This window comes from Chroicocephalus ridibundus, chromosome 13, assembly GCF_963924245.1.
Source record: "Chroicocephalus ridibundus chromosome 13, bChrRid1.1, whole genome shotgun sequence".
Taxonomy (NCBI): domain Eukaryota; kingdom Metazoa; phylum Chordata; class Aves; order Charadriiformes; family Laridae; genus Chroicocephalus; species Chroicocephalus ridibundus.
In genome coordinates, this window is record NC_086296.1 from 15,374,693 (window position 1) to 15,389,454 (window position 14,762).

At 47.9% G+C, this 14,762-nt stretch overlaps 1 protein-coding gene across 1 annotated transcript; it reads right to left on the bottom strand.

Moving 5' to 3' along the window:
• Window positions 1-861: 861 nt before the first annotated feature.
• On the bottom strand, window positions 862-14,671 carry SF3A1 (splicing factor 3a subunit 1). The gene is made up of 16 exons (XM_063351173.1): window positions 14,464-14,671; window positions 12,652-12,764; window positions 10,650-10,854; window positions 9,562-9,819; window positions 9,053-9,127; window positions 8,162-8,312; window positions 7,489-7,682; window positions 6,720-6,837; window positions 6,419-6,604; window positions 5,937-6,058; window positions 5,474-5,716; window positions 4,564-4,774; window positions 3,629-3,783; window positions 2,714-2,815; window positions 2,417-2,488; window positions 862-1,585 (listed from the first exon to the last, which is right to left on the bottom strand). Exons 1-16 carry the CDS (start codon window positions 14,527-14,529, stop codon window positions 1,484-1,486), a joined length of 2,373 nt encoding a protein of 790 aa, XP_063207243.1. The 5' UTR covers window positions 14,530-14,671; the 3' UTR covers window positions 862-1,483.
• Between the last annotated feature and the right edge of the window lie 91 nt (window positions 14,672-14,762).

The following is a 14,762-nucleotide window of genomic DNA, read 5'->3' on the forward strand; positions in this document are numbered from 1 at the left end:
AAGCAAAAGGGAAGCGTCGGTATCGTACCTTCCTGCGGGTCCCAAACCCCCTGCCCACGCCACAGCAAGGACGGGAGCGGGCTGCCTTTGAGGGACACGTGTGCGTCTGGCAGAGGCAGCAGCTGGTCACCGCTGGCCACCTGGGCTGGGCCAGCGCCAGCCACCTTCACTGCAGCAGCAAGGCTCCCTCCGCCACAAGGGAGGCGGGAGGAGGCCTGCTCTTCCCTCCCGCTCCATCCCTCTCTCCGTAAACAGGATGTTCCTGTAATGCCTGACCACCGCTAAAAAAAAAAATAAAATAAATGGTATTAATAAACCCAGGGCTTTGGGTTGCCCCAAAAGAGCAGAGCAGAGACCCAAATCACGGACACCCGCCTCTTCCTCAGCGCCTCAATCGCTTTCTGGCGCCTGAGACTCTGCTCTGGGTTACGTTTCCATCAAACCACAACGCAGGAATAATCTGATTTCCCGACCCACACGCTCTCCAGAACCAGGAGAAGCCAGACGCGCAACATACAGTGCAAAACACGCTTTTCCCAATAAAACTCTCACCGAATTCAAAGTAGTCTTTCTCCCCCCCCGCCCCCGCCGTAAACATTCATACATAAATGCTTTATCTTCAGGAATAACTGCACAGCACTAGGGAAATTTTAACAAAACCCTTTTCTTGCAGCCTTTCCTAGAAAAGAAAAGGATTTCCTACAGTGAAGGGCTTAATCACAAAACCCCGCTGTATCTCCCCGCCACCCATCCGAGTGCTCTGAAACCACGTACATCTCCATCTAAAAAAACAAAACAAAACAAAAAAACCCCAAAACAACGACACTAAAACCCAAGGAAGGGGAGCCGCAGCAGACAGAATCCCGCACGGAGCTGCGTGTTTATTTAACAAATCTCAGGCTGTACAGAAGCAGCACGAAGCTGAGACCCACATCTCCTTTATCGCAGGGAACAGCCGCGTAACGCTCATGCCGGGGGAGGACAAATTTCCACTTCAGGGTCAGCGCGAAGAGGCTCTGGCGGATAGACCAGGGACGGAGAAAGAGCAAAGGGCTTAATCAGCGTGTCGAGAAGGGAGAAGTTTTCAATTAGAAAAAGGTTAAATGAAGCAGCAAGCGCTGTAGCCAGACGATGTTCTTGGTCAGTGTAAATCCCTCAAAGATGGCTCTAGACTGAACTGGGCACGACCTCGGTGTCGCTTCCCGAGGGAACTGGAGAGAGAGCCCGCACTCGAGCAAAGCATCGATCGCTACCAGGCTGCTGCGGTTACGTACTAGCACACTACATTTACACACTGCAGGGCTCTACCAACTTCCCCCCGCCCCGCTCCCACCAGCCACCCAAACACGGGGTGCGGAGTCTCCCTCATCAAACCGGAGCTGGCAGGCAGTGGCAGTAGCCCCTAAAATGGTTGGAGGATTCGAAGGGTTGGGGTCACACAAGCGGCAACGCAGCCACGTCGTGCCTGGGGGCTCCCCGGCTCCTACTTCTTTCTGCCTCCTCTTTCTTTGAGCGCCAGGTGAATCAGGGAGCCGCTTGTCATGTTGTAATAAGCCAGGGAGTTCGAGTCCTTGATGAAGATGCCCTGAGGGGAGGAGAAAAATTAAAAAACCCGACAGTCAGAGCAGAAATCTGAATGCTCCCTTCCCACAGACCCCATCAGACGGAGCCCTTCTGGCCCTGCTCGCAGAACAGGGGAGCGACAGAATGCTGCTGGCATTGAAAAACCCCGGAGAGATCCCCGCCTCCCAGAAGGTGGGCACTGGAGGAGCTGGGTAATATTTTTTCCCTTAAAAAAAAAAATAATCAGTTAAGCTTCCTTTCTCGCTAAGGGTTAACACATTATCTGCCCACAGAAGAACTCCGAGGAGGTAAGCGCGCAAAGTCCACTGCTTAGGCAGCAGGTTGTGCCTGTGCACATGCATGACTGGAAACAAGTTATTAAAAAGGAACGGTGCCTTTCTGACAGCTCCGGTCTCGCGAGGAAGAGAGAGAGAGAGTGTGAGAGATCTCTTCCCTTCTGTGTTTTGAAGCAAGTCTTTTCAGAGCTGCCAGGGATTCAAGGTACCCACCTTCCAGAGCACACATAAACACATCAGCAGGAGCACACTGCTGCGTTTAGACGTCAAAACCCGCTCGTAAAATAATAGTCGGATTTCAGAGAAAGGCGTCAAGCTTAGAGGACTCATCTGCAGCAGCAACAATGTGAAGATCCACTGATGCCGCCTATTAAAGGCCTGCCCTGCTGTAACGGCGTGCAGTTCTGTACCCACGTGTGCCCTACAGACAGGAAAAACATTCCCCCTGCTCCTCCCAGTATCTCAGCAGGTACCTCACAACTTCTCCTTGGAAAACGGCAGTTTGGGTGGGAGAAAGCACTGAAGCAACAAAAAGGATCTGAAGGGCTTATACCCACCTCGTACTGCAGCTTCTGTTTCCCAGCTGGCATCCCCGTGGCCTCGTGGATCTTAACCTTTATAACAGACACCTAGGGAGAACCAAAGAGCTCGCTCAGGGTTTTTTTTTTCCCTCCGCTGTAGGGATGGGCAGCACTGCTCCCCCAGCCACCCAACCCCGCCGGGCAAGAGGCCGCAGCGTGGGGGACATGCAGAGTTTTACAGCTCCTGCCACGCAGGTAAACTGTTATTCGCAAAGCAAAGGAACTTGGCAGCAAAACAAGAAGGGGTAGAGGGCAGGTTAATAAGCTACGTGCCTGGTCTGAGAGTGGCAGGGTGAACACCAACACTTGGCCGTTCAGCTTCCATTCCGTCTTGTCCTGCATGTTGGGAACTTGGACTTTGACCGTGACCGGACCCTAGAGGAAACAAAGATAACGTCTCTTACAGGCAAGGAGACTCAGGACTACGATAAGAGAGTGGAGACAAATTATTTATAAACACACCGCGGCAGACAAATTATCTATTTCCAAAACTAGCCACGTATCTCAACTTCTCAGTGAACACACCGAGATGTATTTGCCTCAACGCTGAGAAAGTTACTTGACCGCTACCAAAACAAAACATTTAGCTGGCTTTCTCTCATTAGTCCCTCCTTCTGCGTGCCGTTCACCAAGCACCACAGGCACTCACAGTACTACAGAATGAGCGTAGGAAGCATTAGACGGGAGACAGCTCTGTGCGGATGTCCAGGAAAACCGCACAGCCTTCTTAAAGGACTGAAAACTCAACCCACGACGATGGCATTCCTCCGGAAGGAATTCAGTCTAACACTTAGTACACAGGTTGTTACGGAACATACCACATCACCACACCACCACGCTGACACTGATACATTAAATCTCCTTGCCTCTGCAGCTTAGCGGTCCTCTGCTTAAAAGCTTATTAGCAGCATTAGTTCTTCTTTACATTACTACAAACCTACCTCACTACGAGTCTAGTGTGTAGCGCTGCATTGCTCTTCCCAGTAAAACACAAAGCAGTTCAGTTAGCTCAGGAATGAGAGTAGGAAGAGTCTGAGTCATCTGAGAGAGTGACCCCCTTGCAAAGTTCTCCTGCCCATCAGCTCCCCTTTGGGCAGCGAGCCGGCATTACCGGGCAGAGGAGGCCTGACAGCCCAACGGCGTCAGGACCCTGGTGCTTCTCAACAAGCGGCCAGCCCCCACGGGTACCTTGTTCCTGCGCAGAAACTCCTCCTCTGGAATCAGGCTGTCTTCGCTCTTCAGTTTCTTTGAGACCGGCTCATCCTCCATGGGTGGCGGGGGGTGAACAGGAGGCATGGGTGCTGGGGAAGGAACCGGAGCCACGGGAGGCGCAGGAACAAACGCTGAAACGGGATGGGGAGACACAACACAACCTGCAGTCACGCACCGAGTATAGAGCAGACACTCCCTTACACAAAAACTCTTTTAGCAGACCAGTAAAGGCTGAAAATAAACGCCACAATGCATGGAGGAAGTTAACACAACCAACAGCAACATGCAAACTTCAAACGTTAGGAGGGCTTTCATATTGGGAAACAGTCCAGGAAAAGACAACAAGCGGCACAAGAGCTTCCTGCAGATCTTGCAAAAAAAGAAAGCGCTCTCAGTTTGGCATGTGGCGGTGCCAGCCCCTCGATTTAAAAAGAGAAAAAGAAAAGGAAGAATTGTTTTTCACATCGTGCTTTTCAACTTAGAAGCACCAAATGCTATGAAGCCGCTATGAAAAAAGGGGCCAGACAACAGTTTTTCCTCCCACAACAGCAACTTCTGTAACAAGCTGTAACACCCAGTGAGGCGCTGGCAGTTCCTCTTTGCTCTGGTTCCTCTTGGAAAGCAGCGTGGATTCTTAATCTTCACCTGGGCAGGCTCCCGGGGTGATGTAACACGGGTGAGACAGAATTCTCTGTATTTCACACTGCAGGAGTCTCGAGCGCAAAAGCACTACTTACAGCACTACTCTAAGCCGTATCAAACACCCCAAAATTCTTAACGATGGGACTTAGGGTCTGCAATCCCAATCACACACCGTTATCAGAGGCACAGAAGGAAAAGAGAATCAAAGCTCAAGCGCACATTATATAGGAATTAGCTGACAATTAACAAGAAACAGTGAAGTTACTGACCTGTCGGTACTATCATGGGTGGCGGGCGGGGGCTCATGATGGGGGGAGCAGAGGGCGGCATGGGGACCACGTTGATGCGTGGGGTATGGATAATTGGTGGCATGGGGGTGGCTATGACGGATCCTGGAGGCAAACGGACCACGGAAGTCATCGGGGGACGAGGCATGACTGGAACTGCAGAAACAACAGCGGCGCGAACAGGAGGGGGCATCTGGAGAGAGAAGATAGTTTTTCTCAGCAGGTACATGGGGCAATGCTCGGCGCTGTTCCCAATCCTCATTAAAATAACCAGGGAAAGACACCACGGACTTCTGCTGGCCAAAGACTCGCTGGGAACCTTGGCGAGCCCACGGTATGGCCAGCCCAAGCTGCCTGTAAACAGGCACAGAAGCCTCATTAACAGATTAAAGGGCTCTTCCTTCCCTCCCCACTGGGCTATCAGAGCGCCAGGCATTTAGCAATCTTTAAAAAGGTTATTTCAGAGCCAGGCAGCAGAACCCCCGGGGCAGGAACACTGGGCGGTGGGTGAGTCACCTGTGAACGTTTCTTACCTGCAGCTACTTTTGCTCTGCATCACGCGTTTTTACACCTAATAAAAGGCCCCCACCCATTCCTTTGTCAGCCGTATCTTCCTCCAAGATCTCACTGCCCAGGTTCCTCCTCTGCCCAGCTGACCAAGTCTTTTTGATACCTCTAAGGATAAAAAACTCCACTTATCTTATTTTCCCTTTTTAACGGCAAGTTCAATAGAGTTCCTCTGATGTTTCCAAATGACTCTCAAAACCATGAACTTCATGCAAAATCTACTTGTAGGCCAGCGCCCTGCTGCTATAACCCTTGACCTTCGTCAGGACTCCCTTCTAATTAACTACGGCCACAGTAATTTGCTTTTGGAAGCCCAAACACTCACTGTGGGTGGACGAGGCACGGATGTGATAGGCTGAGCGCTTGCTGGGGGATTTGATGCCGAGGAAGGAGGGGGTGGTTGGGGCATTTCATTGGGTTTGCTGGGACCGATCTTCTCCTTGCTGTCATCTTCTGGCACCAGTCCCTTGGCCTTATGGATAGCTTCAATTTGCTCTTGGAGAGTAATATTGGCCTGAGCAGCCTGTTGTGTGCGGGCCATGCTGCCTGAGTGGCCATCCCAGGTCACCTGAGAGGATAAAATAAATCAGAATAACGGCGGCCTGTCCAGAACGCAATGCGAGCTGCAAATAAATCAAGAGAGCAGCTTGACAGCAGGAAGAGAGTTCAAAAGACTCCCATCTCTCTGAGCATTCATAATACCCCAGGAACCTGTTAATAAAAAAAAAAAAAAAAAACAACAAAAAAACCCAAAAAACCAAAACAAACAACCACAGCTTCCACTCTACCTTTTCCTCTGGTTTCTGGATTTCTTCTTCACCAATCTTTTTACCAATGGCAGTCTCTTCTACACCAAAGATATCAGTACGGCGCTCTGCCAGCTGCTTCAAGCTGCTTTCGATATCCAAACCTGCAAGCAAAAAGAGAAATTCTCATCTCAAGTGATATAATCGAAAGTCAAACATGATGAAGCCCCTGTTAACAATCTTTTAAACTGTATTATACCTAATGGCCGAGTGTTGCTCTTTCTAAAGAGACTGCAACTGATGGCTGGTCAGCAGCAGATAAAGCTCTTTAACTTTCTAGAAAGGCTTCAATGTACTAATGACAAGAGTATCCACACAATCGGCACACTAAGGACATCGTACAGAAAACTACATTTAAGATGGTCCTTATCGGTGCGACCTGGGGGAGTGAGGGGGCATGCAGGAGTTCACAGAACTCATCTAGCAACTGGGTTTTCCAAGCTACGTCAGACACGCGAGCTGACCTGGGGCGTAGACCTCATCATCACTCTGCTTTTCACGGATGGATCGATCACGCTGCTCCAGCCATCGAGGATCCAGGAGACCAATTCGCATGTGTTCTTGCATTTTACTGGCAGGAATTTTCTCTCCAGTGATGGGGGAAACAAGATACTCATCTGGAGCTGGAGCGGGTGGTAATGGTTTTGAGGCTAGAAAAACAAAACCACACTTGTTAAAAACACACCAGAGGATGCAGCCTAGAAACAAATGCTCTTAGTGATTATTCAGGAAGAAATAAAGATTTTCTTCACCAGCTTGATTTACCTTTGGGATCGTAATCTTTCCGCACAATGACCTGATCTGGTGTGGGAGGAAGAGGTGGTGGCATTGGGGTTTCTGGAGGAGGAGGAACCTTCTGACCTTCATCTTCATCATCTGAGCCCTTATTAAAAAAAGATATTAAATAATACAATAATCATAGCCAAATTCCTGTGGTCAAATACCCACACGTAAGATTTGAGAAAGGCATAAGAGTCCTATGCAGCGCTGGAAGAACTGATTACGCAGCTTCAAAGCAACAGAGCTACTTTGCCTCTGGACATGTATAATACAGCGGTTCCTCTGGATGATTACGATTCAGAAGTTCAGCGGACCCAGAAGAGGAAGCAAGTACTCCTCAGCTTCCACATTACCACAGCACCGCAAGCAGGGGCTTACGGTTAACCATGCTCTTGTTCCTCGTTATCAGAAAAATAGCTTACATACAGCGGGTAGAGGAAGAGTCTAAAATGAGTCATCTTTTACAGCGTTCATGACTCTGTGCAGAGGAAAGTCCAAAAGGCTTGATCAGAGGAATATAAAATCCACACCATTAGGTGACAAAATTCCTGCATTTCTCTCTTGGAAATTGTATCGTCATGGAGAACACTAAAAATACCATATTCCAGAAGAAAGCGGTTGTTTTGAAATTCCATCAGAAGGAAATCTCATTTCCTCAAGCAACTGAGGAACTTCTTACAGTGAAAATGAAGAGCATCACAAACCACACAAACTTTACGGGACAAAAGCAACGCTGATTGTATTGGCTTATTACCTCATCCATATCCTGCACTTGTGTGTCTTGATCCAGCTGGGCTGGGGGCTCATCTGTCTTCTCTTGCTTTTCATCTTCCTCGTCTGACTCCACCTCCATCTCTACCTCCTCACTCTCCCCAAACTTCTCATAACGCTCCTGGATCAGGATTCGAGCTCCCAACTCTTCTGGAGTGGTAGGAGGAGGGAAATTCCCTGCAAGGCAGAAAAGAGAGCTTCTGTTTCTCTATCCCATTTTGTTGTTCAGTGCACAAACAGAAATATCAGTTTCTTGACTGAAAAGCAGTTTCTTTACAAAGCAGCGGCATCAAAATCTCTGGGAGCCAAGGTATACAAAAGGGAATGGATGGAATCTATACAGACCAACACCAGCATGACACCTGAAGATGAAGGTAGTTATGGATGAAAGCACCACTAGAAAGTGGGACAAGTTCTGCTGCTCTGGCAGAAGTGGAAATGTGGACGCTAGTGCAGTCACGGACTTTGTGCAAGGAGAACATTACTAACTCCAGAAAAAAAGCAGCCCTGCACACTGTCACTGGGAGGCTTTCTCCTTCATCTTTGAAGGATATGAAGCTGTAAAACCCAGGGTCTGTCAAAAATGGCATTTGAGGACACAGTCTCTACTCAAAGGGAACAGAGTTCATAGAGGTTACAAGGCTTAACTTCAGTACCTTGCTCATTGGGCTGAAAGTCAACTGTTTCCACGACCACAAAGTCATGCCAATCAATCTGGGCGTAAGCAACACGCTCCTTTTCCTTCTCCTCCTCTTCCTTCTTTCTCTCTCGCTCCTGGAACTTTGCCCACTCCACTCTGTAATACACCTGCACAAGCAGACGTGAAGCAAGCACCAAATGTCAGTCAAGAAACACACCAGAGCCATCTCTACAGCGTCTGGAAGTTCACCCTACCAGCCCTTTCAGGGCAGTTACACAAGATCTACTTCAGAGGCCTGGCATGACAAAGAAATATTTGTATTTCATTTACAAACTGATTGAGTTTACTACTTCAAAACGAAGTAACGTTGAGTAATGTACTGCACCGGCTTTGTAAACTGGTGCTCTAAAGCTGGACCTCAGACTTCTTGAGCCAAGACCAAGCCATCCGCGTATGTCACAACTCTGAAGATTCACAGCCAGCAAAGAATTCACGGACACTTTTTAGAGCCTTGTAATGCGTAACGTCACCTTTCCATAGCAAAGGCAGTCTTTGTGACAACCAGGAGTCAAAGTGATAAAGAACATCCCGGAAGGACTGTAAGTGACTGAGATGTCACAGAAAAGTTGTCTGAGAGGGAAACACTCTACTTTGCAAAGCGCTTGGAAAGCGTATTGTGCGGTATCTACGCCTCTCCGCTGCCACAAGCAACTGTCCCAATATAAACACCAGCTGGTGGTTTAAAGGCGAGCGTGGGTACCCTGTATTCAAGTGACTCCAGGGGACACATCCATTTTATTCTCTGTATACTGGTATTTGCTGCCAGCAAGTCAGAAACACGTAAAGAGAAAAAATTCAAAACATAACTGAAATGCTTCGGCAATTTTGCAAGTTTTTCATGTAATACCTGATCTAGGACTTCCTTGGGATTTTCGGCCTCTTTCTTGAGTTTGAGGAGCAAGCCTTTCGGTGGGATCAAGATCTGAAACACATTTCGCATGAGAGTTGGTGACACTTTTTTTTGCCAAAGACCTCTTAAAAGCAATTGTTCTCTTTCCACACTGATAAAAATATCAGCAGACCCCAGGGGCTACGATCCATTTATTCTATTGCAACCCTTTTATCACTTATTGCTCATACTTGCGTTTTAAAAATATTCACTCTTCGCCTTCCAACTACCCTCCGTATTTAAAAAAAAACCCACAACTTTTGCTTGTATTACAATACTGCCTGGTACATTTAAGTAACAGCCCACAGTGTTCAGTGCTGCACATTGCCAACAATGTATGAGATATCCGCTTTACTTAAAGAGGGACATTTAAAGGACGGACTCCTGGACCTGCGCGTATTTCTAGTCTGGCAGTTTTGCAGGGTTTCAGTTGTCTTCAAAAAATCAATACTTGAGACGTAAAGTACCTTCGTGTACTGCTCAACCAGCTTAGTGAAGTAGTTGAAAAGACTGTGCTGGGGGCGAAGGAAGTCAAACTGGTAGTTCCTCTGCTCTTTCTGCATCAGCTGAGTCAAGAACTGCCGCCCGTTCCGAGCCACGAACTGCGCCGTGAGCTTCACTACATCCAAGTCAAAGGCCGAGATTGAGGGAGGATCCGCAATGAACTCAAACTCCGGAGGTGGCTCTTTTGGAACCACTGTCTCCTGGATCACCTGGGCCTGCACCTGTGGAGCAGAACGGAGATGGCTCAGTGACCAAAAAAAGAAATTGTTACCAAACACTTGGGAGAGTCCATTTTTCCTTCAGCTGCTGCGGGAAAACAGCATCAGTCTAGATATCCTGGCAGCTGCGAGGATGAGAAAAAAATAATACCACAGGGTATATCTGGACATCTGTATTTAGGCCTACTATAAAAAAAATTGTTGCTCCAACAGCTAACAAAACTGGAATCTATCAGGACTTTGGTATAATCCTCCAGGATAGTCAATACCACACAGCACAACCGTTGGCCGTGCAAAGCATGTAAAAGACTCCAATTCAGTCAGTGCCCTTTTTCCATCCAGTATGTATATAAGGCACAACTAAACAAGATTAGCAACATTTTGTACTCCACATTTTAAGGGGAAGTTGATCCTTCCGGCAGAAAAAAAGGAAGTGTTTCTACAAAACAGTGCATGCAACAAGCCCAAACTGAACTCCAAGGGATTCTAAAGGCTTGCAGCAATCTTTAGAGCCCTAAGCTGATACGGTCCGAGCCATCACTAGCATAAGCACCATATCAGTCAATGCACAATTAAACGTAATTGAACCAGATCAAATAGAACAATATATTGACTCTTCCACACACAACTTTTGAGTTACCAGCAACTGAGGGATGCACATCTGCATCAAAACAAAGTCCCAGACGCTAAACTCCAAGCCTCTCAGTGCTGCCTTTTTTGCAAACGTGTAACTCCTTCATTTGCCTTGTCTTTCAGACCTCCTGCTTAACATCAGGATGTGACACAACCAGTTAGAAGCCAAGTTTTCAGGCAGAGGGAAAAGGAACACTTACCTTCTGCGGAAGCTGCTGCTGAGCACTTTGCTGCTGTTGCATGACCTTGGGAATAGCAGCCGAGGGCTCCTGTGCTTTACCCTCTTTGAACTCGCTGACTTTGTGCCGGTAGTACGCATGGTAAGGATCGTTGGGATTCAAGAAATTGAACTTCGGGTTATTTATTTCATTCTGACGAATTCGAGCTTCAAATTCTGGACCATTTCTGGGGAAGGAAAAGATAAATTCTTTAGATGACGAGGCATCAAGTCAAGTGTAAATGTCTGTTTCTTTCACAGTAATATGTGTGATGCATCAGCTCCTCAGAAGAAAATTTTCTCTCCCACGTGGAAGGAGTTTACCTCTCTCTAAGTAACTCACACCCAAGGCAGCAGCCAGCTGTACCCAGACAAGTTAAAGGCATTTGTCCTAATTTAGTCTGTAACGCTTCCCAGTGAGTATTTAAGACAGTTAAAAACTCACGCTCACAAGCATTTCACAATTTCATTTGGCTACATGCAAACACAAGATGATTCGCTGGATTAGACAACTTACTGGATGAAGTTTACAAGTTACTTACTAGCCCAATTTTATTTGCTCTATTAACAAGCTTTTAAGCTTTTTTCCAGAAAGTTTATATAGGGAAAAAAACAGGCAACCATCAGCCTGTGCAGGGATTGACCACACCGAGCATTTAAGAGAGCCCTAAGTTTTAGCTCAGGTAACATCCATTCCTCTCACACAAAGTGCACAACCATTTATTTCAGGGTAGTTTGAGAAAGTTAAAGCTGCCGAAGGATGTTTCTCGTCGTATTCTCTGGATGCCTCCAAGTCTTGTTTGGACACTCCACCTCTTCCAAAAGGAGGTCTCTACAATGCCAAAGGATAAACACAGCCCCTTCCTTATCCTCAAAGGAAGCCAACGCTCCTTGGCAGCGTTTTAGAGATCAGTTACACAATAAGTGTCTTTGACTAGACCAGCATTTAGCAATTGTCTTAAACTCACAGCAACAACCATCCCTGTTTTAGTGAGGTGAAAGCACATAGCGTTCAGCCTATCTGGATGCCATGAAGGTGAAGAATTTGCACGGTCAGCTGAGGGGTATTTACCTTCTGTGCTACTTGTACGCTGCAGGAAGACGAGGATTCGGTCCCCTGAGACCTCACGTAGAGATAACACAGCCAGAAATACTTAAGCATTAAAAAAACGACAGAGAAAGATGGCCTATGCAGCACTAGCAGCTTACACTTGCAGAATGATGACATTAGGAAAATGGAGGAAGTCCAAATGAGTAAAATTTATTCAACTTTTAGACTCCTGCCCTAAATTTGACATTTGTACTCACGCTAATCAATCTGCTACAGTCAAGAGGGGAAAAAAATCCCATACACATCACGGGCAGCTCATCTATGCTAAGAGAGGCTCAGACTGCTCTCTGGAGGAACGCACTTCTCTCCCTCTGGCTGGCAAGGGAGAGAGAGAGAGGTCGGAGGCTTGGAGGAACACACATCCCAGCCGCTGGTGTGGCTCACCAAGCTGTGCGCAAACAGGGATGGGATTTACCCTCAGGGCCTAACAAGCAAGCCAGCACCCTTGCGCTGGGAAGTTCATCACCTACCACGTGCCTACAGACTAAAACACAGACATGACTCCTCTTAGCTTCATCACTCGATGGAGCACCTCTAACAAGGCTCCCTTTCTACCTGGAATTTTGTTACCCCTTCAGATCATTCACAACAGGAACTGACACCTGGTTATTGCAGTACACGCTTTACGTTTTGCCAAGGACTTTATTTTAATTACTACCACAGTTTTTCTAGCAAAGTGTGTCTTACACCTCTGAAGTAGAATACCATGATTTCTTTTGCACAGTCTCACTGGTATAGACTCAATCCTGAAAATCCTGCATGTAAAGTCACGCGCTGTGACCTGCTTCAGTTTCTGGAGCTGCATAGATATCAGCACTGCAGACGAGAAGTGTGAAAATGCCCAGAAACATGAGACGACACCAGTGTCATTTACCTGGCTACGAAGCTGGCAGTCTTGTCCACAATATTCCTGACCTCCGGAGGAGGATAAATAATTCCTACCACTGGCTTGGCTGGTGCCGCTTCCTCTTTTGGTTCCTCTTCTGGCTGTAATAAAAATAAATATATACACATATATACAGTCCTCTGTACTGCTGCCTCACAACTATAGCAACTATTCGAAAGCTGAAGAGGTGGTGGCGCAGGAAGACATCTTTCATTGTGGTGTTTGCAATCAGTCAAGATACTAAATTCAAACAGCCCAAATCAAAGCTGAAAAAAAAGAGAAGGAACTTCAAATAATATTCAGTAACATACTGTACACCAGCATCAGGGGGTGAAAAACAGCCTGGCAGGATGCAAACCCAGACGAGGTTTATTTTCAGGTGGTTGAATAGGAAAATTCATCTCGCTTCTTTCTCAACTTCCTCATCTACATTGGGAGTAACAGTCCTAACACACCTTAACAAATTGTTGTGCAATTCTGTGCTTAATGAATGCCATGTAAGAATTAAGTATTCCAAAGAGCAATCCAAATGGCACACAGGACCGTCTACCCTCCTCCTCAGCTCGCAATTCACTGAATTTTTCCTGACACAAAGATCTGGTTTAATAATCTGAATCACCCGTCCCACAAACGAATTCCATGGCTTCTCAGGGTGGGAGACAATGTTTGTCGCCTTGTCAAGGGCACTCGCTGCAGGGGTGGGCACAGCAAGGCAACGAGGAAGGTCCCTCCATGGGAACCAAAACAAGTCCTCCCGGCATTTTTACTATCTCGGCCTTGAGTCCGAGTAGGTTTATAAACACCGAGCCAAGAGGCAGCGTAGGGGAATGGCTGTAACAACACATCTAGAAATAACTCTGCATTGCGCAACAGGTTGGGAAGTTATGAATGTTCCTCGAGGCCTGTGGGACTGCAAGAAGGGAGAATCTGAATGGAATTCCACATTGAATAAAACATAGCGTTTAATCCCACTGCAGTTGCATCAAAAGCTGTTTTGTAGAGAAAAGCTCTGCAGGGCATTTTTCTCACTGATATTATAAGAGGATCCAAACTAAAGTCCCGGAACCCTCCCTGCAGATGGCTCTGTCTTCCAGTCAGCCCAGAAGCTGCTCTTTGCATGACACTAAAGATGTCGCTCCTCTTTCCTCACCACGTAACTTTGAAAAGAAAAGCTATTACAAAAGAGAACCGGTCTACAAGAAATGTTTATAATCTTAACAGGGACAGTCAGGAAAATTTGAAAATACCAGCACCGCTACTAGCTCTGCAAAATCCATGGGGGCTCCAAGGCAGAAAACATTCTCGAGTCAAATCCAATCTTAATAAAGTGTGTTGAGGAGCATCATAAATATTTTTAGTTCTCATTCCCACCCCCTCTGAACAACATCATCTCGATGAACCGAAGGATAAGGCAACACCACGCTTGAGAGATGTTTTTATTTAACCGTGGTCCTGAGTCGCCTTCTGAACTTCTGTGCATAAGAGTCATTGGGATTTTTTGGAGGGAACCACGGTTTTCCTCCTAATTGTGCCAGCTACACAAAATCACCCAAGACTGTCAATCAGACCAGCTTCCTACACCCGTAAGTGTATGAAGCTGAAGGTGCGGTCAGAGCAGCAGCTCCAGCTATGCTGGAGCGATATTCCCATTTCGGGAAGAGGCTCCTGCAGAGGGGAATACGTCCGAGAGCAAAGAGAACCAGGGAGGGAAGTGTAAGAAGGCAGAGACCGAAATAGCCCCAGTGAGCCCTGCTTCCCCGCCCCCCCAGCGCGGCCTCCCCCCCTCAGCGCGGCCCGCACCGGTTTGCTCTCCGCGGGGGGCGCTGGCTGTGCCGGAGGCATGGCTTGCACGGGTCCGGCCGGCATGGTGCTCCCTGGGGACGGGCGGGGAGCGCTTCCCCGCCGCTGCCGCTGCTGCCGCCGCCGAGCCGAGCCGAGCCGAGCGAGGGCCGGAGAAGGCCGTCACCGCCACCGACGAAATGGCGGCCGCACGCCAGGCGCTGCGCACGCGCGCCGGAAGTGACGTCAGCACGCCACCAGCAGGCGCAGGTCCGGCGGGGTGGTTGGGGCAGGGCGCATGCGCGGTGGGAAGTGCCATT